Below are 25,864 nucleotides of genomic sequence, written 5' to 3'. Positions count from 1 at the left end.
ACATGATTAATATATATATACATCATACAAACTGTGAGAGCGTTTATTTAGTAGAACACTGCCCTCTCAAGTGTCAACTCATATAATACAAGTGCTAAGCCATTAGATTTAGGGGGGAACCCAAGTTACTGTTGATCTGATCTAGGTGGCTTCACTATAAGGACGGGGCATCTTGCATGATGTGCCACGTAATCGCTTACGCTGCCCAGCAGTGCCCTGCAAGGTGCAAGGGAGTACGATGCAATTAATGACAGCGAGGTTATGATGTTCATCCACTCGATATGAAGTTTCTTAACAATGAAGAAGAAGAAGAAGAAGAAGAAGAAGAAGAAGAAAGGGTAGATCGAACAAGAGAACTTGTCAGTTACCTCTTGATTTTGCCGAGACCACGACTTCCAACTACAAGAAGATCAGCTTGCATTTGCTCTACGGCTTGGCAGATCGCATCCTTCGTATCACCATCCACAACGGCTGCATCTGCAGTGACCTACAATTAAAAGATCCAATATCCACTGAGATATATATTGCTTTATATATCCAAATTAATCACTGTCTTAAAAACAAGATAAGGTTCTACTGATCTAAAGACGTAAAACTTCTATATGTATATGCCCATTGTTTCCAAAATTTTAGCTAGTGTTAATCGACATAAATAAAAAAAACAGCAGGCAATTATAATTTACCTCCCTCTCTTGGCAAACTTGCATTGCTCGGGAAATAACATTCTTAGTGTTCTGTTCCTGAGACTTCCTTATGGAATCCACCACTGAAGATGTGGCATAAATAGCTACATTATATATGATAGGACGAATTAATATTAAAAGTGATTATGAAGAAAACCTGGAAGAAATAATTGAAGGAAAAAAAAAAGGGTCATAAAATAATAGGCCTGTGTAGTGATATGTCTTGGAAACAGATTTTGGAATGCGTTAAAGCAAGCATATAGTGTTCTTGCCTAAACGATGACTTGTATAAGAAGTAGGTAATTAAAAGTGTGAAGAGAAGATGGGGCGTATAAATTTACATCCAAATGGAGTACCATGTCCAGCAACAGGATAGACGAAGTTCTCAACTGCATGTTGTGCGTGGAGAATAACGAGATTGCGATTGGGAACTAGTACTACTTGATCAGTTCTGGTCTTCAATTTAAAGAGATGGTCGATGGTCCAGGTCAACGCATAAAAGCTCCCATCGCTTTCATCCACGGCCACCACCACCTTCATCGCGGCCGCCTTCTCCTGCTCACTACTACTCCTCGCCACCTCCCTCTCTTCCATTTTATGTACCTCCGCCTCGCTTGGCTCCTCCATGTGTATGTATGTAGTTCTATATATTATTTAGCTGGCTCTAACTTTAATTTACCACGCATCTAGCTAGCTGTATATATATATATTCGTTATAACTCAAGGTAGATGATGAATCCTCTTAAACTTGGCTGCTGTACGCGTGTCTTTAATCTGGTACACTCTAGATATATATACGTGTTAAACAAATGCCTTCTGTCTTATGGATAGAGCTGATCAGCAATGCGGCCGGAGGAATTAACCGTTGTTATCCAATCGAGTTAAAAGTTTTAACTGCATGCAGTCTTCTTTTACTTTTACTCGCACGTACGTATGGCTTGATTGCTATTATTTCTCAGCAAAAACTCATCTTTCTTTATAGTTTAGTATAAATTTAATCATGGTCAATATTTGTACGTACGTGCTGAGTAGAGGGCATTTGTCCAGGGCATATTTACGCGTGCCATCTGTCACTGCAATTCCTTCCTCTCTGCGAATTAATACGAATGCACGGTTGTTTGTGGAATGAATTAATTATGGTACCCTTGATACTTCATTGCTGATGGGACTACTTCCCTAGCTTCCAGAGGTTGAATTTTAGATCGATCTTTGCTTCAGATATGTATACGTATATAATTCAAAGAAGAAAGAACCATTAATTTATTATAGACTTCGATCGTGCTGTGCTCGCAGGACTCTCTAGGCTTTTTTTTTTCCCCCTCTTTTTTTCTTCTTAATAATTTGTATTGACCCAGGATTTGGGCCCAGAAATGCATGGCCCACCCCCCTCTGGCCACAATAACTATCATATTTTATACATTTAAATATGATTTTCAATAAGAAACAAATAAAGAGTTTTTCTCCATAAAAATATAAAAATTGTCTCAAATATTTACCTCTATCCGACTTTTTTTTTTTAAAATAAAATATTTATATAGCATATGTATATGTAATAGTAGTATCACTCATGTAATAATTATCCACCTGTATGTGCCACATCGGACTCTCTAGCTTCTACCGTCGCAAAATCCCCAAAATGCCCCTAGTATAAATTTGATCTCCCGACTCTGCCCGACTAGGCTCTTTCGATTCGGTGGCGTCGTTCGCTGCTGAGAGTCCAGCCGGTATATTCTTATTCTTCCTCCTCCTCCTCCTCCACCGCTGTAGATTAACGTCCTCCGTCGCCGCCGCTTCGTCTCGAATCCGATCCTCCCTCTGCCTTCCCCGCCTAGCCCATCCATGACTATAATGGCCTACTCGCATCAGCCTAAACCTCAACCTATCAAGTACCGGGGTGTAGAGCATCTGTCGGACATGCTGGTCCATTACAACCAGGTATTATTCTTCCTTTTGTACTTTATGTTCTGGTTAGTTGTTACGAGTTGGCTTGCTTTCTAATTGTAAAGTAAGGGTCTGCTAGATTCTGAATCTGTGATGGCTGTCTGGAGCAGACATCTGATATATTGTACTATGAAGTGCTGGACATTCCCCTACCAGAATTGCAATGCCTTGAAATATTAAAAGTTGCATTTCATCATGCCCCAAAGGATGAGGTGGGATAGCTTGCCAGGTCTCTTTCGATGCTATTTATGATATCCATATGGAGGAACTCTTCATAAACTTATTTGTTTTCAGGTTGTAGTCCATAGCATTAGGCTTGCGAGAAATAGCACAGTGGGAGATGTGACCAACTATCTGAAGACAAAGTTGAAATTGGCAGCTATTGCACAAGTTTGCTGTCCAGTTCATGCTTTCTCTGTATGCATCTGTAGTACACAAGTAACTGTGATCTTTCCAATCTGAATTTTTATTCTGGATAGGTTGAACTTTCACATCCTAATGCTGAACTCCGATTGCTTGAGGTCTTCTATCACAAGATCTACAAGGTGCTTTCTACTTCCATGCATCCGTATATATTTAATAACCACCTATTCATTTGCAGAATGACTGTCCCAAAGAGTTGGAAATATCAGTCCAGCTCTCCTGTCTGCTATCCTACAAGATGAGAACTGAGAAGTTCTTTGATTGTTCTCTGATATATTATATATCAGCTTGGTCTTCTTGCTGCTGAGTTGTTTGAGCTTGCTGCGAGAGCTGGGATTCATTTCTTTCTCTTAATATACTTTTCATCTTCCTATCTTTAGCATGCTATTCTTTATTGCAGATCTTCCTGCTTGGTGAAAAAAATAGAGAATATAAACGATCAGTACTGGACGTTGCATGCAGAGGAGGTATGCGATGGGTAAATTCTTTTATGTTTCTGTTCACTTAGATGTTTCTAGAATCCATTTATGATGTAGCAAAAATCTATTTTACTCCCAACTGTCGTATGGAGCATCTTAGGCATATATATCATCGTTCTAATTATTACTTTTCTTGATGCTACAGATTCCGGAGGAAGAAAGGAACCTGGGTCCCCATGATCGCTTAATTCATGTTTACCATTTCATGAAGGATCCAAATCAGAACCAGATGGTAAATAAGAACAAAATATAGGCTTGCTTGGTCTGCTGTTTTAGATTGTTGAGTTGCAGAAGAGAAATGGTTTTTTTTTTTAAAATGGATCTCTGGATATCAGTTTTCTAGCTTTGATTTGTCAATATGTACTACTTTTACTTGCGAAAGTTTTTGTGCATTCTTTGCAATGCACTCTGCTGTTGTATTTTTTTATACAAGAAGCACTCCACTACTCTCCCTCCCTTCTCACTGAATCAATTTTGTAATACTGAAGATAGCACTGATTAAAAACTTGATGTTGCGGTATAGTCACAGTAGGGACTGCCCTTATTTTTGAGGGAAAAGAAGTACTGCCCTTTTTTATTTATTCTCATTATAATATCAGGTTCAGAACTTTGGGGAACCTTTCTTTCTATTATTTCGTGAAGGCGAAACTCTAGATGAGGTGAAGGCTCGAATCCAGAAAAAAAAAAAAAAAATACACATTCCGGATGAAGAGTTCTCTAGGGTCCTTTCTTTTCTCGACTACTTCTTTTCTTGGATTTGTTGTAAATTTTTTATCAACTGGCAGAGCTGTTGATGTCTCATGATTCAGAAGAAATTCATTGAGTATATTTTTATGTTACATTATGAGCATGTAAGTGAAGTATGACTTCGTGATTGTGCTTAATGCAGATTATAAATGAATATAACAAGTCGTTTATTAGGAATTATAGATGTCCTCTGTCTGCATGGGAGACATTCTTTTGGAGCATTTCTGCAAGAAGAAACATCATCATTTCCTACACCGAGTCCTCCTCTTGGGAATGCAGATTCTCTAACAATTATACTAACTCTTGAATAATCATATTTGACCAGTGGAAGTTTGCATTTGTAGCAATGAATCGCCCTGAATACCTTCAGGACTCAGATATTGTGTCTGGCCGTTTTCAGGTATGTTATTCTTTTTGTTATGAAATTTGTTCATGCTAAAGGATAATTGGAATTTTTTTTAATAATATTTGTATAGAGAAGAGATGTTTACGGAGCATGGGAGCAATACCTTGGATTAGAGCACTCAAGACACCACTCCAAAAAGGGCTTACACGGCAAATCAGGTAAATGCCTGAATAGTATGTAATTGTTGATATTGAACTACAATTTGGGCCATAATATCATGATGATACTTCTCGTTTAAGGCCCTGTTATCACTTTGTTGTGCAACTTGGAAATGGCAATTTCCTTCTGAATTGTTGGCTGTTGCAGACTTTTACTATTTGGTTATAAGAAGATTTCCATTGCTTTACATGGCTATTATTCCTGCAGAACCGCCAAATTGAGAAGCCTGTGAAAATCTTCAATTAGATTCAGTCTTCCCTCCTAGAACTTGTGCTTCCGGACAGATGCCGTGACTCTGAAATAGCACTCAAGTCGTCGATGGGAGAGTACAGGACGAGATGCAGATTCATGATTAAAAAGCAGCAGCGAAATGTTGGCTGTACAGGTTCTTGCTTGTGGATGTTGTTGGCCGTATAATTTATGCTGGTGCTGGTTGGGTGAGGGCGTCTGGAGTTCAGGATCGAGCCTTTTATAAGGGATACCATGCCCCCGCTAGGATAGAATTTTTTTAATTTCCAATGCAATTTGGTACATTAAAGATATATTTTGGAGTAGGGCCATCTATACAGGATATATAGTCAGTTCTGACTTTATCACCTATTGCGTTTGCCTCTCTTCTCTCTTTCTTGTAGTTAGGCAAAATGGGGGTTGTAAAATGTGATAATTGTATCAATTGGTTTCTGGTTTCATCCCAAATTATGTAACAGAACTATCTACCTCCTCGTATTTTATTTAGATTGATCGTACTTCAAAATTATGCAATTCATGTTTTATTTTAGTTTGATTGCACTCCAAAATTCTGCAGTTGAGGCCACGGCAATATACCGAAGCAAACAACTCGTATGCGCTCGTACCAGCAACGAAACAATTGACATAAGCAAGAGCGACCATGTCCAAGTAAATACAGTTAGCATCAGATTCAGTATCATATGACGATAGAAACTCATAGCCCTATTTAATTCAGCTGCCGGTATATATCCTGGCATGGATGGCTTCTACCAATCATATGATAAGCAAGCAAGAGAAATTACTACCAAATTCACACGGTCACGATTTGAATTTAGTGCTAAAGGAAACCAATTCCAAATGCAATACTATGTCAAGGTAATCTACTCTTGAGCCTTTTAGACAAGAGTTAAACCTTAAGGCTCTATTTGCTTTGAAGCTAAACTCTAAACTCGATTAGTTAATCTCATATTTTAGCCTACATGTCTCAGAAAGTATAGCTTAATTAAATATAAAAAAAATTTAAAAAAAATATTTAATTACTAAATTAATTTACGGGTCCTTGAATTAGTTTAAGGAGAGTCCTAAACTCAATGCAAACAAGACCTAAAAGCCTAATACAATTGCTATCTTGGAGTATCATTGGTCAATTTCCTTTGGGCCATTGCTACTCCTCGTCTCCAAACAAATGTTCCTGAATAAATAGCAGTACTTTACATCAACACTATTATCTAATGCCACATACAAGTGTAATCCAAAGCTCAAGGAACTTTTAAGGAGGAGACCATTTTCCAGCTCTGAACTCCTTGTAGAAACTAGATTTCTTTGAAACGACAAAGAACACTACAGAAAGCAACAAAAAACCAAAGCATGAGATTGACTAATGCCACTGACTTAAAAGATGACTATGATAAAACATGATCTCTGTTGAACAACATAAAAGAAACAAACCTGGAATTGCAGGGATGATATAATCTGCGTGCTGCAAGACCTCTAAGAGAGTCTTTCTCTCATTCACTTTGACCCATTTACCATAGTCATTGCCTGCACATTGGTGAAATTTTATCAAGTCTCCATAGCCATATATTCCCAAAAAAGTTTGTTCTAGCATATAAAAGGAATGAAAGATCAAGGTGAATCTTGCAAGATCCTGATAAGCTCACAGCCTACAAGAACTTCAACACCTCTAAATTTCCAATGAACTTCTAACTCATTTAAAATTGCAGGTAACAATTAGTTGCCAATTTGGCAGCATGAACAAACACACATAAAGCCCCTGTTTTAATCTTAATCATTAAGTTTTTTATGCCTAGGTAGAAGAAAATGTTGGACTTTAGAAAAATCTTCATTTCTGCATTACTGCTGTAATACACATCAAACTTTATAATTTACTACAAGATAAAGTTCTCATCTTCTACCATTGATGGACTTAGCACTTACCATAAGCTATTTTCGGACTCAATTATCAGGGAATTGACTTATACAATCTAAGAAAATTGATAGATATGATACATGACTGAAAGCATTTGTCAAATATGGGGAAATACAAAGATTTTGTTATAAATATTTAAAAAAAAAATCTACTCCTAGTATCAGGGAAATAAATCATGAAAGGAGAAAAGGAAACAAGATGCTAAATAGCTAGACACAAGACAACAAGAATATGGATGGGAAAGTAACATATATAACCAATGAGTCTTTCTCCCTCTGACTTCTGCTGATATGATATGAAAACTTCTGATATGTGATATCTCCCATCACTTGAATTAGGGAAAAAAGGAAAAGTGTATAAAAGAAGGGCAAGGTTGAAGCATACTTGCTGGCGAAGGTGGATTCCCTACATCATATTCTCCATCTTTTTCCTCAAAAAGACTGTCTGCAAAGGAATCCAAAGTGCCCTCAAGGAGATACTTCAGAACTTCTCTCTTTGGCAAAAGAGTGCCAATGCCAGCCTATTTTGTCAGAATCAAAGAAAAACTAATTAAATTACAAATTTAATAGTGTCCAGACGCCAGAGCTCCGGAGATCTTCTCAGAAGCCTAGCAAAAGTTGCTGCATTTGCAATAAACTCGAGTCTCAAAATAGAGAAGTGTGAAGTGACTCATAAATTCACCGCCTTGCAATGAACTTCCATTCTCATTGACTGATGGTATAACCTTTCCTTTTGGAACTCCAAGGTGACCAGGTAACTCAAAAGGTTAGAGACTCACCTGATAGTACAATTCAACAGTGTCCCTCATGTAAGCATGATCTGTATCCCATGGTAATGGCAGAGAACTCTCTGAAAACATGTATAATCGTTATGGATATCTCAATTTGCAGATGTTCTATCAGACATGTACGTAAAGTATATAGAAACACATAATATATGTAGCATCAGTATATAAGGATATGATGTCAAGATGAGATGAGAATGTATCAGCCTCGCAGAAATCCTCTATAAAATCACTTGACATGACCTCTGCATAAAGAAGAAGAACAGGCCAGTGAAGAGTACTGCCTCCATCTAATGTTGGTTTTTTTAACCCAGTAAGTTCTTGATAGATTGCCTTTCCAAGTTTCAGCCCTCTCTTCTCTATAGTAGAGGCAAGATCCTAGACATATCACATTAAAGTAAGTTTGGCTGCATGTGCTAAGAAAAATGTCCTAGCAAAAGACAAACCTTTGCTGAAGCCACCAATTTTGAAACTTTGGCCTTGCGATAGTCTTGTTCTCTCTTACATGCATCAACTTGTGCTGATAACTTTTTAAGCTCTTCATTAGAAGGAAACTGTTCATGTCCTTTTTTGCAGAATACTGCTGCTTCAGTCAGTAGGTTTAAAGAGAATGCAGCCTTGGCTGCCCGATAGTATGCCTAGATACAATTTTGATCTATTAGAATCTAAAAAATAAATTCAAATCCTTCCAAACCAAAGTCAAAAAGTAATATAACACATAGGGTTTACATAATTAACAGCTGAGAAATAACAGCAAGACGAAACAAGCTACATATTTTAAGTGACCTCATAATTAGCGCAAACTGCATGCAAGTGTTGTTCATGCGCATAAGTGACCAGTGCGTCAATTTGCATATTCAATGCATGTAGGGGAGTGGGCAGCACAGCAAGAGTCTTACCTTTACATTCGATGAGCATAGCCTGATCGCTTCCTCAGCATCCATAAGAGAACGCCTATAATTTCCCAGTAGCAAATTTACATGTGCACGATTTGCAAAGAGGATCGAGTTATCCGAGTCACTTAAAGCTTTCTGATTTATGGCCCTCGTATAGCAATCAATAGCATCTACATAATGCTTTTTACCCATCTTGACAAACTGGTTACCTTGCTCCTGAACGACAAATGTTATAGCGAAGTAAAAGAAAAAAGAAAAAAAGAAAAGCATATCTAGGTCTCACACAATCTAAGGACACTTTTACTTGCAAGATTTCAATTCATGCTAGACTAATAAAGCGTGTTTAAAAGACTGTAGGTCGTCTATTGTACCTTCTTTCTTTTCAAGATTGACCATACTATAAATCTATATGTGAATATAATTTTATGATCGAAGTTGGGAAAAGAAGAAGGGGGGGGAGGAGGCCGGAAGAAAGGACAAGACCTTGAGCTCGATAGCGGCGGATTCCTTGAGGGCGGCGATGGCTTCTAAGTCCGCCCTCTCGCTATCCGTTACGGGTTCGGAGCCCGCCTCCATCAACAGCGCCATCTGCTCTCCGTTCTTCTCCTTGCGGGTGGAAACAACAGAGCAGAGAATTTATAGCAGAAATTGAATCGTAGAGAATTAAGTGTACAGAACTGCATTGCTAAGACTGCGCCTGTAGCTCAGTGGATAGAGCGTCTGTTTCCTAAGCAGAAAGTCGTAGGTTCGACCCCTACCTGGCGCGTACAGATTATAATTTTTCACTTCGGCCCTTATAATCTTATGTTTACAATTTAGCCCGGTCCAAATTAATATTTTTGTTTTGACCCATAAATGTTTCACTTGCTTTTGAGAGTTTGTCGCAAACTCTCTTCTTTATTTCGAGTTAAATGCATTTTATCTCTTAATCTAAAAGTCTCACATAAGTTAACTAAGTATTATGACTATTTTGATAATTTAGCTGCATTATCTCATATGTATGTTTTTTCTAATAAACATGACAGATGTATTTTAATTATTTTAGCATTATATTAAGTTCAAAGGAAAAATTAATAATTTTAATTTAGTCATAAATATAGGAATTAGTTTGAGATTTTTAAAATACAAGGAATAAATAAACTAATTTTCGGCATAAGTACGAAAGATAAAATTTATTAACTATTTTACTTATCAAAATAAACTACTCAAATTTGATATCAAAAGAGGTCTATTTCTATCCACTCACCGTTTGAGAAATTTGCATATAACACTGTATTTTTTAACTTAATTATAGTTTACATTCTATATTTTTACTATTTATAAATTAAGCTTTATGATTAGTGTATATGTATAGAAAATATCCTGGGTTAGATTAACACCGTGAGAATTCTATTAAGTATAGATATTATAGATATTTTATTTCTAAATTAATTAAAATGCCCTTTTATCTAAAATAATTAAAATATCCTTATTTCTAAGCTAATTAAAATGCCCTTAGTATGACTTGGCAAAAGGTATTTATATAATTTTTTTAGTATAGTTAACTTAATTTATATATTTAGTTAAGTTTAACTAACTAATCTAACAGTAGAGTATTTTTTTGCATACAATCACCAAATCATAAGGCTTGATTTACAAATAATAAACATATAGGGTGTAAATTATAATTTCATTAAAAGACAGAATATTATATGTAAATTTTCTTTTCCTTTCAGTTGAAATTGCTAACCAATTCAATTGCCCCGAGGGTAACATACTAATCTGTTTAGCATTTTACGTGTAGGAAGCCAATATCATGTTTGTTGCAATTAATTAAGTAAAACACTAATTTGATTAATAATTTTTTACATAAATCACTGATTGCTAAGCATCTACCTTACAAATAAAAGATAAGATTAGCATTTTATACGTAACAAGCCATCTCCATCCATATTCAGTAAGGAAAATTTGTAAGTTTAACCAAATAACGAGGATTTGATAAATGGTTTATTTGGGTAAATCATTGACCTGATCAGCACTACCTTGTATCTAACATGCTAATTAGATAGGAGGGAGAGAGCTCTTGAGGGGTGGCTGATGCTAGATGGAAGAGAGAGGGTTTAACCAACCAAATGTTGGAAGAAAAGGAAGAGAGAGAGGAAGAAGAAGGGAATGGTGAGGTTTAATTCATCTAGGATTCTAATTTGTTATTAAGATCAGCAATTTAGTCTTAAATACTATTAAATTCTCATCAATTTTTCTCTATAAGATTAAAAATAATCATGCAAGAGTCTAAAGACTAGAAAGACTAGATACAGCTAGACAAAATAACTAACTATCTCAAGATATAAATGTATTAAAGTTTCACTAAAAATATTCTATAGATATGCTTCAAGCTGTTGCATCGTCAAGCTACTCCTCTAAGTTAACTGTACTGTTGAGTTATCAATCGAATTGAACCATTGAACCAAACAATTAAATTACTAAATAATTTTTTTAATAATAATTATTTAAAATTAGAATTGATCTGTGAACTACTTAGTCATAGTGAAGTGTTGATAATTTCTCACAATAAGATGCTCATCGAATTCTGTGTGCTCTTGCCCACAAAATTAGCCATAAGGGCTTAAAAAAGAAAACCGAGTAAAATGCAGAACAGTACGCATTTTCAAAAATAGAAATGCTAAACTTCTACATGTTTTTTTTATATGTGGATAAAGGTGCTGAACAAGAAGAAAACATCTTATAATTGATACCTAGATAACTAATTCACCAAGTCATTCTATTAGTTTTCTGATCTGATTGGTTTGCCCCATGTGAAATAGTGATAGATCACTGACTAAATGAAACAAGTAATTTTATTTAATTTCTTTCTTTGTATTTAAAAAAAAAATTTTAAATTAATTATTGTTTTTACGACTGACTAAAGTGATACTCTTTTTTGTCTAAACTAACATGGCTGTGTCCAAATGATTAACCGACGCGGTATCTAATTTTTTTTTTATTTGAATAATTTTATATTCGATTTTTGAGATTAGGAAGAAACAATGAGAAATAGGTTATGAATTGAAAGAAAATAAGAAGAGAAAATGAGCTATTAATATTAAAAGAAATGTTTATATAAAAAGGGGATTGATATTTTTATTCATAAACAAATTAGAAAAAAAATGAGAAAATAAGCTCACTGTTCAGTTTTTTAAATTATTTAACCATGCCACGCTAATTTAGACAAAAAATAAAATATATTTAATATAAATATTAATTAGTTCAGCGTTTTATCTGGACCAATGGATGAGATGATAAAAATAGATCACTTTCAATAAATAAAGTTTGGGAGAGGGGTAGTTTGGTCAAAACACTCTTTTGTATCTAAAGTCTAAACGGTCACGAAATTTGAATTCTTCCCATCTCCACCGTCCGTCGACCATCTTCACACCGTCCATCAAAGGAGGAGTAAATATATTGCAAGAAAAAGGACTACATCTTTTGAATCTCCTCCGCCTCTCCACTCTCCTTCCCTACCTGAGTGACTGAGTCCCTTCCTGTTTCTCCTACTCTCCCCCTAAATCGCCATCACTCCTCCGATTTAGGTGTTCAGAAACCCTAAAATTTTTCTATTACAAGACTCTCTCTCCCTCTCTCTCTGCGGTCGTCGCTTGTTAGGGTGCTCAGATAGCCGATCTCTATTTTACTATTCTAGGGTTTGATTTCTGATCAATAGGATGCCGGCGGTCGCGGATCCAGTGAGAAACCTTGTTCGATTACAAGATCCTGAAGGGGAGGAATCCGATGCGGACAATACAAGTGGAAACGAGGGGAACGGTGATACCAGTATCGTCTCTTCTGGGTTCCCTGTGCATAAGTTCGAACTTCATGAAGACCCGTCCTTTTGGAAGGATAACAACGTTCAGGTAATTAAGTTTGGGGTTCAAGTAACGAGACTCTACACATTTTTCCCTATAAAGTTTTCTCCTTTGTTGCAAATGTTTATTTCTTCTTATTTATGTTTGAAAACTTGTTTTCGTATTATTTAAAACTTCACTTTTATGTTGAAGGAGAGCACTGCATCTTTGTAGTTTCTGCTAATGGTCAGCAGTCCCAGAAAGTACAAAGTGTATCTATATACATATTACCTATCGAGCATTACATTTGATTTTTTTATTTATTTATTTTATTTTATTTTATTTATATGTTCTTCTGAAAACCAAGGCTTTGTTGTCTGTTTACACTTTAATATTCAATGCCTCTTGGTATTTGAGTATTAAAATTGTCTTATAGAACTGCCAACTGATTGGTGGTGGGGTTAATCATGCATTGGTTCAAAATTGACTAGTCAAAGCAAACCGGCAGTTGAGATATCTAGACTGCTTTGAGTTTTTCAATTGCTCTTGTTCGTGTCAGCTAGCACCTGCTACTTTTGTCCCTCCTTGCTTCTATGCTGTGTGTTCATCTCTTGCTTTTAAATGTTCTCATTATTTCGCGGAAAGCAGGTTGTCATTCGTATACGACCCCTCAGCAGTACTGAGATATCCCTCCAAGGACAAAACATATGTGTTAAACAAGATAGCAGTCAAACTATTACTTGGATTGGACACCCAGAATCCCGTTTCACTTTTGATCATGTTGCTGATGAGCATGTTAGCCAGGTAACCTTTTTTTTTTTTTTCCTTTTTTTCTTTTCCTTTGTAGATTTATTGCTTTGTGGTGTCATTGATCTTATGAACTATCATCCTGGTCCTTAACAGGAAAAGCTGTTCAAAGTGGCTGGAGTGCCAATGGTAGAAAATTGCGTAGCAGGTTACAATAGCTGCATGTTTGCATATGGTCAAGTGAGCTCTACCTACAGCTTCTATTTAATTATTTACTTGAATACATCCACATTTAGAAGTTCATTGCTTAGATGCTTTGAATTCTCACCTTTACAACACTATGCTATGGGGTTTTGCATATTAAATTATGTTTTGGCAGATCATGCTGTAGAGATCTTTTAGTTTTTCCTGGTGTCCTGATTACTGGGTTACTACAGATATAAGAGGTTGCCCTAGTGCTGAGCTACAGCTACATGAGGACCCTGACTTTCTAATTCATTTTCTTTTTTCAGACTGGTAGTGGAAAGACGCATACTATGTTAGGAGACATTGAAGGTGGAACACGTAGGCATAGTGTTAATTGTGGGATGACACCTCGAGTATTTGAATATCTCTTCTCTAGAATTCAGAAGGTAAGCTTATTCTCACCTTCTATTCAGTTTCTTTTCTTCGTTATATTTGCTATATTGTTGATTCTTTGATTGTTACTGACAGGAAAAAGAGATTCGAAGAGATGAAAAGCTGCGATTTACTTGTAAATGTTCATTCTTGGAAATATATAATGAACATATTTTAGATCTACTCGACCCAAATTCTGCTAATTTACAGGTAGACATTAAAATTGCAAAGATGGTAGTCAGTGTCTTGTGCAATTCTCTATTGCTTGTCAGTGTATTAATATCCAGCATCTCAATTATTGATTATTTATTCTGTGTGCACTCACCTTATAAACTACCATTCTAGTGCACATTTATCATCTCTATAGCTGTGTATTATCATTTCATGCATACTTTGAAGCATGAAATTAAAAGAATAAATATTTATCTCTTGCAGATAAGAGAAGATGCAAGAAAAGGTGTATATGTTGAAAATCTGACAGAATATGAGGTTTCAAGTGCTCGAGATGTTATGCAACAACTTATTCAGGTATTGTCAACTATTTTTTTATTATATTTATGTTAATATTGTAATCCAGATTACTCTAGAAATTGAAGTAGCCTTCTTTTGACTAGATCCATGGTATGTCCAAGTAAAATGGTAGAATAATTTGATATACCAAGCTAAATATGTTACAGTAACTTTGTTTATGTTGGTTATTTTCTGGTAGAGTTGATTTTACATTGAAAATCAATTTCTTCTCAGGGAGCAGCAAACAGAAAGGTGGCTGCCACAAATATGAACCGAGCAAGCAGCCGTTCTCACAGTGTTTTTACTTGTGTCATAGAAAGTAAGGTATGTAATCCAAATCTCTTTTGCATTTACACCTATCACAAAGCAGCATTACTGCTACGAGTTTATTGATAAAGGTTTGGGGCCTTGGAAGCTTTTGATCCTAAGTTGAATTACAACTAAATAATTATATGGTGAAATTCACTTCAGTTATTTGAGTAACTCTGAATAGCATGACATTGCATTTTTCAGTGGGAATCTCAAGGCATTACCCATCATAGGTTTTCGCGGCTTAATCTCGTAGACCTTGCTGGTTCAGAGCGGTGAGCTCTTAGGCTCTTTGATTATATGCTAGTGATGACTTGTTATTTAATTATTTCTTTTCAACACTTTATATGCCTGGACATATTTCTGTTTTTGTTGACGCAGTGAAATATGCAGTGGCTATAAATATGTTTGAAAGTAATTATTCTAGGTTTCTTCATACTTGTGCATAATGGTTCAATTGCAGGCAAAAGAGCTCAGGTGCTGAAGGGGAACGCCTTAAAGAAGCGACCAACATCAATAAGTCACTTTCAACTTTAGGGTTTGTAGACTAGATTCTTTCTGTATGCATTTTGATGTTTCTAATTCGACCTTATCCACCCTAACCATATTTGATGCTTGTTTTGATTTTTACAGACTTGTAATTATGAATCTTGTTGGTCTCTCAAATAAGAAGTCACTCCATGTACCTTATCGTGATTCAAAACTGACCTTTCTTCTTCAGGTAATGAAGTTTGTGACATCGAAAATCTTGTTTGAGCTTGTCTTAAATGCATTATAATATTTATAGCTATGAGATGTACACTACATAGTTACATCCTGATTAAGTTTAAGTAAGATGTACTTTAGGAAGGGGAAACAACAAATATTGACAAGTATTCATTCTCTATAATGTTGATGTCCAATTATTATATTCTTCTCAAAACTAATCAGTTTTCTAACTGAGAGTTTGATTTTCAGAAAAATATATGAAGTTAATGACGATGGGAAGTCATAACTGGTTAACTTTTATTGTAGAATTATTACTTATAACAGTGACCTTAATGCTCAGAAAGAAAATGAATATGCTTGTAAGTGCTAGTGGTTAATTTTTAGGTTTAGAGGTGGAAAGAACAATAAAGAGACTCCTCTGTGAGATTCTTATCCACTACAAGATGTCATATTTTGTTTTCAGTTTCCTATCTTTCTCATTTTAATGACTGTGAATGTTATTGGCCTTGTGTCATGGTAGAATTACTCAATATTGTTGGTGTATCTTCTTATTTTCAGGACTCACTTGGAGGGAACTCAAAAACTATCATTATTGCAAATATTAGCCCATCTAATTGGTATTGCTTTTACTAGAATTTCTGGGCTAAATCTAGTACTCAACTAGTCAACTTGTCTCTTTCTTGTACCTCTTCGTTTTACATGTTAATTAATTTCTTTGGATGCTCTAGCTGTGCATTGGAGACCTTAAGCACATTGAAATTTGCTCAACGTGCAAAGTTTATTAGGAATAATGTGAGTAACCCGGCATTTCAGATTTAGCTTTACCTGTTTGCTATAAGCATGAACATAAGTCGGTTGAGGTGTCTATTTGTAGGCAATTGTGAATGAGGATGCCTCTGGAGATGTTCTTAGCATGCGTATGCAGATTCAGCAGTTGAAGGTACTATGGAGTATATACTTATGTGCTGATAGCCTGATACTTGCTCCATTCCTTCTATTGCTTGATGTAACTAGAAAAGAATGGATAATGTATTGCAATTTGTATCCCTGCTTAATTTAGTGGGAGCCTCATGCACTGGAATGTCTACTTTCACCTGCTACTTTCACTTGTAGACCAGTCGTACTTCTAATCAATGCATATACTGAACAGTAGCTATCATTACTGTATCTTGCAGACTCCATGCTCTCTACGCAGGACATAAGTATTGAATGCTAACTTTTAAAATGAATTTTCCTGGTATTTCTATCTAATAGATCTTTCGTAGGAAGATTCTTGCACTTCCATTTTCTGAAGTCAACTGTCCATGGAATTCATGCAGAAAGAGGTGAATCGGTTACGAGGATTGGTCAACGGGGGATCTGAGAAACCTGAAGGTGATGGCTTGTGTGGAACTATTTTAGAATCTCCTGGCTCCTTCAAATGGGATGTGGGTCAAGGAGAATGCAGTCCTCTTACATTTGATAAAAGATTATCACAGGTATACATCTCTTATTCTTGTGCTTTGTTAAATTTCTTCTTTGACTTTCTTAGCCTTTTCTTTTTCTCTTTTATTTTAGAGGAAGGAGTATGAAGCTGCCCTCGTTGCAGCTTTCAGAAGGGATCAGGAAAAAGAAATGACATTGAAGTCAATATCAGCTGGGAAGCAGGCTGCAGAGCAGCTGGTCAGCAGCTATCTTCTTTTAATTGATCACCGAGTAGTTCTAACTTCTAAGATACTTTATGATGTATGACCAAAATAACGGTGCGACATGGGCATAGTAGTTTTCCTAGATTAAATGTTTTGCGAGATATTCTTAGACTAACCAATGGATTTGTCATTTTTTCTTCAAAAAGCCTAAAAATAATCTAATTTTTTTTTTAATACATCGGGAGCTCTTCTATATGTTCACTGGATCACTGCTATGGCCAATGTAGAGTGTATACTCTTTCTTGCATATTGTGCTACTACTAGTTTAGTTGCTTAAAATGTTAGACATGGATTGTCTATCAGTTGTCTAAGTAATATAATGACACTCTGCTCTTTAGGCTGCTCAAAGAACAGAGGAAGTAAGAAGTTTGAAAATGAGACTCCGCTTCCGTGAAGAAGCTGTTAAAAGGTTGGAGGCAGTTGCTTCTGGGAAATTATCAGTTGAAGCACATCTTTTGCAAGAAAAGGATGAGCTTCTGAAGGAAATAGAGGCTCTCAGGAACCAGATTGATCGTAACCCAGAAATCACTAGATTTGCAATGGAAACTTTGCAGCTCAAAGAAGAATTAAGAAGGTTTGCATCATAATTTCCCATGCATTACACTTTTTGGTTTTTCTATGACCTTATAGACTTCCTAGTATGCTTACTACATTTTCATGGTTTATCCATTCTCACTCTGCAAATTAAAAATACAATTGATATGGGAAATAAGATGATAATGCATCATGTTTGCTGTATGTTCAAACTGTTTATTCATTTTAGGTGAGAATCTTGTCCATCATTATCAATTATATATCTTTGCACTTTTAGATTGCAGGCATTTGTTGAAGAAGGTGAAAGAGAAATTATGCAAGAACAAATCACTGTTTTACAAGATAAGGTGTCAATTGATATTACATTAAACTTTCTCAACTTTGTTGCTGTTCTAGTTTCTCTGCTTATACAGGATGTTTCTTGCAGTTGTTGGAAGCACTGGATTGGAAACTTATGCACGATAAGGAGCAAGCTGTTGTTCAGGTTTCTGTTGTAATTTTGCATAAGTGAATATTGCCATCAAATTTCGTAGCAGGGTCATATATTTTTAGGTGTCTTGGGAAGACGATTAGCCATAGATTCTTAGAAGGCTCTTTTCTTTTGATCAATCTAGTAGGGTACTAAAGCTGAAGATATTGTATACCTTCTTTAATGATTCTCGTAGCCTTCATGTATATCAGTTTGTGATGGACATGAATAGCTCTAAATTTGTGAGCGAAATAGTTTCAGTATATTTTCTTATTCCTCATTTATAATCTCTCCCACATTTCTGTGCAGGAACTCTCCTTATCTTGGGAACCTTCAGGCAATGAAGAAAATGAGTTCCTTCATCTGCAGGTTGGTCATATAACATCGTTTCAGCTTCTTCTTTCGAAGATCTGGTATTGTTTTGCTTCGTTCAGTCAACTGTAGTCTTACATATCAACTAATAGATGACTTTTACAGGCTATTCAAAATCAGAAGGAAATTGAAGCACTTCGTAAAAATTTAAATTGTTGTCTTGAAGCCAAAGAAAAGTTGGAGAGGTATAAGTTGGTTCCCTAATTTTGTCTCTAGCATTATATAATGTTGATTCTTTTCATTGTTTTGCTCGTATTGTTTCATTTATGTGCTTGAGTCTCCAACTTAAGCAAATTGCTTGAACTATTCTTACTGCAAGAAAGGCATCTAGCTCTTCATTTCCTTGTTCATTTCTATTTTCTTCTATTTGTTGAAGTTCACTCCAGTGCAACATGGTCTATTATTCTATACACACACAGTTGTGATAGTTTATTTGATTTTGTTCCTATGAATATGATATAATGAAGTAAAAAACATCTATCTACACTATATTTTTGTGTGCATGTACACTCTTTAATTTCTATTTCCTCCCCCAATGAATTTAGGATTTTTTTCAACTAGAAACTGGCTTTAGAGCCACCCATCTTCTGCTGAGAAGACAGTTTAGACAGCGCTTCTTAGTAATAGATGTGCAAGCGTCAGTTTAAATATCTGTTCTGTTCAGTTATTTTCATGGATTTATATTTATAAGAGTTATAAATCTGCAGGCGTGTTGATGAGTTAGTCTCTTTGTTGGAAGATCAACAAAAGTCTCATTCTTCAAATGAAGACGTGCTTCTACTCAGTGGCACAACAGATTCAGATCTACACGAGTTACCTGATGCTCAGATGGAACTTAAGACAATGGTTGATGCAATTGCTGCCGCAAGTCAACGAGAAGCAGAGGCTCATGAAACTGCAATTGCATTAGCCAAGGAGAATGAGGAATTGCGAGTGAAATTTAAAGTTCTGATTGAGGATAACAACAAATTGATTGAGCTTTATGAGCATGCTGTATCAGAAGGTGTCACTTTTCAGGGTGAGAATATTTTTCAAATTGAGAATACTCAGGAGCAAGATAACAGCTTATCTTCCTGCAATGATGATAAGTATTCCAGTCACAAGAATGACGTCGTAAATAAAGATGCCGAAAAGCTGGAGCTTCAACTCCAAGAGATGCATGAAGAGAATGAGAAATTAATGGGTTTGTATGAGAAAGCCATGAAGGAGAGAGATGAATTTAAAAGAATGCTGTCTGAGCATAACACATCTCTGGATATGGAAGAGATAAGATCTCCTCAGATGTTTGTGGAACTAGACGAAAAAAGGTATTCTGAGGAGCAAAGGGAAAGATCCGAGGTAGATGCTATGCATGCAGAAGTGTCAGAAGAGGTGCTGTATCTAGTCAAAACTAAGTTGGGCCAGGTGGAAGATAAGCTTGCCTCGGCAGAAGAGGGTGTTAAATATTTTCAATTATTTGAGGAAACAATTGCTCAGGTTGATGAACTTTCAGAAAATGTCAAAAGATTGCATCAAAATTTTCATTCTAAACAACAAAGTATCACTGCCCTCAAGCTTGTTCTCTCCCAAGCACAGGAAAGAAAAAGAATTGTGGATAACAAATTTATGGCAATAAAGTTAGAACTCCAGAACTTTTGCTTAAAAGTTCAGTACTTAGAAGAAAGAGAAGCCCAAGCTAGGGCTGGGATCAGTGCATGTGTTGGACATCTGGAGCAAAAGAAAGAAGAATTAAGACATCTCCGGACCTGTAAGGATGAACTCTCTTCTGCTCACACAAAGGCTCGGCAATCTGAATCTGAGTTGAGAAAAAAAGTTGACAATCTTAAACTGAAACTCCATGATGCAGAAGCTAGGAAGAAGGAGACGGAAAGAGTTTTATTTGCAATTGATAATTTGGATAAGGCTGATGTTTCAGCACCAAAAGTCCTGAATTTTGGCAAAGCTTCTGAACTTCTGAAGTCCGAGGAAGAGCGAACTAAGGTTTCTGCTGAAATAAAGCAGTCAAGGGAACAGCTTGCCACACTGCAAAAGGAAATTGTGAACTTGACCAACAAGTCTGAAGTTCTCGATACCAAGATCGGAAGCCTTGAAACAGGAATCAAGGACTGTATTCTCTCACTGCAGGAAGCTGAGCAGGAGTGTCAACAGGTAGTCCAGGAGATGAAGATCTTATTGGAGATGAGAAATGAGTGGAAGACTGAAACGGAGACTTTGCTACTCGATTATCAGCAGTGCATTTTTGAAGTGGACTTGAAAGAGGAAGAGATTAGGATGTCCGAGGAGGTTGCACAACAGGAGATGAGAAGTTTGGGTGAGCTACAAACCAAACATCACTTAGCGACACAGAAATTGAATGAGCTTTCGCAGGGAAAAAGATTCATAACGCCCTCCAATTCAGATGATTGCTCACCGTATTTGTCTGAAAAAGTAGTACGCGAGCTTGGTGAAATCCGGATGTGTGTTGTTGAAGCTAAGTCATTGTTACCTGTTGGTAGTGATAGGTAGTTTGTTGGCCTGCCGGCCTGCTGGTTAGCATTAAATTTCTTCACGGTGAACAGGCAAATAGGCTTAGCTTTTCTCTAATAAAGCTTACCTTTATGTACATGGCCTTTGAACCAAAGAAGTTTGACTCATGACATTGGAGATATGGATGACATATGTAATTTTTCCACCCTAAGTTGGAGAAATAATGAAAGGAAAATGTATCTTGTGTGTTGCATCAAGCATGTTTCCTTTTTCTTCAGAAAGAAGAAACTTATCTTTGGCCTTAGCAAACTAAGCTTATGGTTTCTTCTTACTGATGCAGTCTCTTAGCAGGGAGAAGATGGCCCCTCTAGTGCAGTAGCATCTACCATCTCTACCCCTTGTCATGTAGTTTTCCAAAAAAAAAAAAAAAAAAAAAATGTCACTCCCTAACTGTTCATCCAGTGTTAGTTGTAATATCTCGAGTGCAGTTGCTCAGAGATTGCTTCTCTTTATTATTTTTTCTTTATATTATTTTTCTTTTACCTGGTAGCTGATACCAACTACCAAGTAATGTATATGTGGCAGTCGATGAGTTTGTTAGCTTCGCCCGCCCTCAAATTTCTTGGAATGAGTCTAGTAATCATCATCATCATCATCTTACCAGATATGTCAAAAACATTAAATTTTTCTTTAAAGATTTAAAAAATTGACCTCCTCTTAGGTTGAAAACGGGCCCGTCAGATAATTATACTATATCTATTTCTATATCTATATATTTCTATTATGTTCGAATTTGGACAGTGAATTTAGTTACATATAGATTGAATCTTATATATAATCCATATTTATTTTGTAAATACATATCTGTAATTAATAATATGTAAAAACTAGATTAGACTTCAGAGAGTCATATAAAAGTATTAAATTATATATATAATTTTATAACATTTTAAATTAATTAATGTGCTAGATATTGTTCTTTAATCTGTATCACGGATTCAATATAAATTGGAATATCACAATAGATAAGATCTAATCCATTCCGTTTTCACCTCAACTGCTTGACCGCTCTTATAAAAATAAAACTAAAAATAAAAAGTGGTCGACTGCCAACTGCAGGTAGGTAGGTAGTAAGCGGGAGGCTTAATAAATAAAAAGGCATTGTTTTTGGTGCATTCATCTGACACGCTCCTCCTCTTTTGCTTTGCTTTTTCTTCCCTCCTCCGCCTCCGTCTCCGTCTCCGTCTCCATCTCCGTCTCCGCGTCCGCCTCCTCCTACCCGATCCCATCCTTTCCGACCCAAGTTATGGTTAAAGCCAAATGTTGAGCGAGCAGGTAGAAAATAATAATACTAAAAAACAATGGAGAAAATCCAAGGCAGGAAGAAGAGGAGAGAGAAGGAGGGGCCGGAGAAAGAAGTAAATTTTCTTATCTTCTCATTGTTTCCTTTATCCTAGTCTGCCCTATTAGGTTTTTTTTTTTCGAAAACCAAAAATTCGAACTCTCCTTCCCTTCCCTTCCCTCCCCTCCCTCCGTTTCTCTCCTCTTCTCCTTTCCTCTCCAAATAATACCTATTTTTCGAATCATTAGCCCCCTCGACACCTCGACGGCAACGCGGTAGCCCGTGCGGACAAGCGTCGGGGCTTTCGATCCTGGTCGCGCATCCATGGATCCGGAGGAGCCAGACACGTGCGCCTGCTCCTGCCTCTGCTGCTCCGCCCCCTCCGCTACATGGCGATGCTCGCTAAAGCGAAAGCTGGAGCAGTTGGAAGAGGAGGAGCAGGAGGAAGTTGTAGCCCTAGTCGACATCGAGAACGAGGCCGCTGCGCTACGCGAGGCCCTTGTTAGCCACCAACAGTTGATTCGGAATCTAAACGGAGAGCTAGAGGCCGAGCGGAATGCGGCGGCCAGCGCCGCGAACGAGGCCATGTCGATGATACTCCGGCTCCAGCGGGAGAAGGCGGAGGCCCAGATGGACGCCCGCCAGTTCAAACTCATCGCCGAGGAGAAGATGACTCACGACAACCAGGAGATCACCAACCTTGAGGACCTCCTCTTCAAGCGCGAACAGGCCCTTCACTCCCTCTCCTGCCAAGTCGAGGCCTACAAGCACCGGCTTCTCAGCTTCGGCATTCCCCTCTATTCTGATCCCCAAACCCCCGACGCCTATTATGACTACCCTCCTTTGAGGTGTTGCACCATGCACTCCGTGGATGCTGCTGATCCTGACAATCTTCAATTTGAGGGGACACCGCAGGCCCATTTAGAGAGGCTGGAGCAGCGCATCGACCAGCTGGAGAGGGTGCCGAGCAGTGGCAGCCATTTTGGTAGCTTCGTAGAGAAGGGAGTAGTCGATCAGTCTCCCCTCCGGCCAAGGCATCTTAGGAGGTTCTCTGTCGATAGCAATGGCTCTGGATCAAGCCCATTCAATAAGGGAGAGGAATTCCCTATGGTCGTGGATCGCGCATCAGACGGTAGTGGCAGGGATGATATGTGCGATAGAGTCTACACAATTGATGCAGTACATCTGCCACCTAATGGCTACACAAGCACACCAAGAGGTTTTGGAAACAGGAAGGATGCTGATCTTGTGGAGGAGGAAGAGATAAGGAACCTGTACATGAGGCTGGAGGCGCTCGAAGCAGATCGGGAATCGATGAGACAGGTTATCATTTCCATGGGCAAGGATAAAGCACAAGCGGTTTTGCTGAAGGAAATTTCACAGCAACTTTCTAAGGAGGTGGCACCTGAGAGGAGGGTCTTCAGAAGGACATCATTTATCAAGAAGTTCTCGATCATGTCAGCAGTGAAGGTAATTTCCTGTTATTAGATGATTTCCTTATTGTTTCTAGGTTGGCTAATTATATGAGGAAGCTTGAGTTATTTATTACTTATTTTAAGCTTTCTTGTTCTAGCGGGTAAAGAGTAAGAAAATGTGTCTGAATAACCCAGAAGTAGTATCACCTAGATTCCTAATCAATCAACATATATGGAAGTAGTTGAGAATGCAAACATGACATAGATGTCCTGCAAATAGAAAGTACATGCTGACAGGAAGGAGGTATAATTCAAATTGTTATGGTATATACCAAAAACTATAAAAATTGCTTCATTAGTATGTTAAATTTTCATGCACAGTACTTTTCAGAATAACTTCCGGCGAGAATGCTCCTCGACTCTATGATTGTATTTTGGTTTGGTTTACTGCTGTGAGCAGGAAATTCCCTCTTTTTATTTGTTTGAATGATAGCTGATGACTTAGCCATAAACAAAGACTCTTTCATCATTTGATAAGCTTAACAAATATTTCAATGTGATTTTCACTTGTATAATGCAACAACAATCTTTACTATTATTGAGCTTGTTGTTGAGCTTGTCCTGAGATGTAAACACCACATCAGTACTTGGTAAGAAAATATGACAAGTTATACCTAGGTACCAAGAATCACAGTGACATGTACGTGATAAGCCAAGTAGAGTGATGCTAAGGTCTAGATAATATTCAAATCAGATTTCTCATGTATGATGGAGATCATGACATAAGAAGAAGATTGAGGTGGTAGATGATTACCCTGTTGAGATTGTTCAATATTATTAAGTTGATGCAATTGTGTTAAAGTCACTTCATAAAGACTGTTATTAGTGGAATAAAATAGTCTATTTGGCTCTTAGTGTCCATCAAGCTTGGCAAAAGGAAATCGCTTTGTGGTCAGTTCGTTGCTTGCGACTGATAGAGCCGTAGAGGTATATTGGATGACACTAGGTTAATCTATAGTTTTTCTGGTTTTTTGCGAGTCTGCTTGTTGCCCTGCATTCTGCATGTGTACATTTAGTCCCAGGGTCTCACTGGAGCAGGCTATTGAGAACTTCTCTAGGGTTGGTTTGGCACCTATAATGCTTATTCTATTTTTGTTTTTTCTTTCTTTGCTTTTAGTCCTACAACTTATACAAACCTTTGATCTTATGAAGCTAGATAATCGATACTGTTTAACACAATCTCTTTAGGATGTTCTTGCATAATTCTTAGTGTCCTGATTCATTTTCTGATATGAATTCTATAGTAATTCAGAGATAACTAACTATGCTTGGCCATTGATCTGATGGCAATACTTTTGCGGAGAAGCTATTATCCACTTCTCAGATTGCCAACAATATTTCAGATTCCCCCTTGCTCTAGAAAGTATCAGGATTCCTTTTTATTAATTTCCTATCGATGCTTTTCAAATATGGCTGAGCCAAGTGTCTGTGGTTGTGATGAGAAAAATGTTGTGAGCCTTAATTAGAGCAATTACATGGCGAGTGATGATCGTATCTTAGCATACAATTAAGCGTATTGCAGTGGTTTTTCTTCTTGCCTTTCACAAGATTTGATTTTTACCAATAACTTGGCGATTAGGTTGTCAAAGTATAATATAGTAGCTTCGGATAGAATTTTGTTTCCATATTTCAGACATCAATATCTGCCATCAGAGTTAACATGCTACACTGGGTATCAACTCTAACCTTTTTTTATTTTCATTTTGCTTCAGTGGATTGCATCTATTTTTTTCTGGAGAAAGAAGCCAACCCGAATCAAGTGAGTTACTTTGTCATGTTTGCTGGTTATGATTTTCTCTACAGGTTTTGATGATGTTTAACTGCTTCCTTCAATGTCAACGGCAGGTATCCTTTTGGGTTGTCCCGCAGCAATGCTGGATTATTGCTGCTATTAGACAAGTATCCTCGCCCAAGGCATCGAAGATATCTTACAAGAACATAGGGGAGATTCAACCAATCATCTCTTTGAGTTTCCTCTTAAAGAGCTGCTCATTGATTGTAGCCCGAAGTAGATGTTGCTTTCTCTTTTCACTGGAGATTGGTGCATTCTTTCATGGATTTTATGGGATGTAGTTGAACAAGAATTTTTTCGCATTTCTGATCGGCTTTTCCTACTTGAATATTCTTTG

General features: G+C 37.0%; 4 protein-coding genes, 1 non-coding gene and 1 pseudogene across 6 annotated transcripts; 4 read left to right on the top strand and 2 right to left on the bottom strand.

The window, feature by feature from the left end:
• Positions 1-125: 125 nt before the first annotated feature.
• LOC140774903 (uncharacterized) lies at positions 126-1,310 on the bottom strand. Its single transcript, XM_073118087.1, has 4 exons — positions 1,025-1,310; positions 684-787; positions 369-487; positions 126-216 (listed from the first exon to the last, which is right to left on the bottom strand). The coding sequence occupies exons 1-4, from the start codon at positions 1,308-1,310 to the stop codon at positions 126-128; spliced, it is 600 nt and encodes a 199-aa protein (XP_072974188.1).
• Positions 1,311-2,436: 1,126 nt separating this feature from the next.
• LOC140774902 (ubiquitin C-terminal hydrolase 12-like) lies at positions 2,437-5,341 on the top strand (annotated as a pseudogene).
• Positions 5,342-6,131: 790 nt separating this feature from the next.
• On the bottom strand, positions 6,132-9,312 carry LOC140773787 (uncharacterized). The gene is made up of 8 exons (XM_073116524.1): positions 9,160-9,312; positions 8,680-8,892; positions 8,227-8,418; positions 7,959-8,158; positions 7,775-7,856; positions 7,381-7,516; positions 6,516-6,608; positions 6,132-6,407 (listed from the first exon to the last, which is right to left on the bottom strand). Exons 1-8 carry the CDS (start codon positions 9,262-9,264, stop codon positions 6,337-6,339), a joined length of 1,092 nt encoding a protein of 363 aa, XP_072972625.1. The 5' UTR covers positions 9,265-9,312; the 3' UTR covers positions 6,132-6,336.
• Positions 9,313-9,369: 57 nt separating this feature from the next.
• On the top strand, positions 9,370-9,442 carry TRNAR-CCU (transfer RNA arginine (anticodon CCU)). The gene has a single exon. It is a non-coding gene; the product is annotated as a tRNA-Arg (tRNA).
• Positions 9,443-12,164: 2,722 nt separating this feature from the next.
• LOC140775121 (kinesin-like protein KIN-12G) lies at positions 12,165-21,171 on the top strand. Its single transcript, XM_073118383.1, has 21 exons — positions 12,165-12,566; positions 13,146-13,301; positions 13,401-13,484; positions 13,757-13,876; positions 13,959-14,072; positions 14,298-14,390; positions 14,607-14,696; positions 14,886-14,956; positions 15,145-15,219; positions 15,315-15,402; positions 15,948-16,006; positions 16,118-16,181; positions 16,264-16,329; positions 16,709-16,867; positions 16,947-17,051; positions 17,416-17,651; positions 17,889-17,958; positions 18,039-18,095; positions 18,390-18,449; positions 18,558-18,637; positions 19,160-21,171. Exons 1-21 carry the CDS (start codon positions 12,378-12,380, stop codon positions 20,955-20,957), a joined length of 3,834 nt encoding a protein of 1,277 aa, XP_072974484.1. The 5' UTR covers positions 12,165-12,377; the 3' UTR covers positions 20,958-21,171.
• Positions 21,172-22,091: 920 nt separating this feature from the next.
• On the top strand, positions 22,092-25,855 carry LOC140773549 (myosin-binding protein 7-like). Of its 2 annotated transcripts, XM_073116163.1 has the most exons (4): positions 22,092-22,336; positions 22,509-23,730; positions 25,448-25,494; positions 25,581-25,855. In XM_073116163.1, exons 2-4 carry the CDS (start codon positions 22,585-22,587, stop codon positions 25,675-25,677), a joined length of 1,290 nt encoding a protein of 429 aa, XP_072972264.1. In that variant the 5' UTR covers positions 22,092-22,336; positions 22,509-22,584; the 3' UTR covers positions 25,678-25,855. The 2 variants fall into 2 exon arrangements, with proteins under 2 accessions (XP_072972264.1, XP_072972263.1); XM_073116162.1 differs by having other exon boundaries at positions 22,092-23,730.
• The last annotated feature ends 9 nt before the right edge of the window (positions 25,856-25,864 follow it).

This window comes from Typha angustifolia, chromosome 13, assembly GCF_048772165.1.
Source record: "Typha angustifolia cultivar Huaian chromosome 13, ASM4877216v1, whole genome shotgun sequence".
Taxonomy (NCBI): domain Eukaryota; kingdom Viridiplantae; phylum Streptophyta; class Magnoliopsida; order Poales; family Typhaceae; genus Typha; species Typha angustifolia.
Note: the sequence above shows the minus strand (reverse complement) of the source record. Positions and strands in the feature narration are given on the sequence as shown.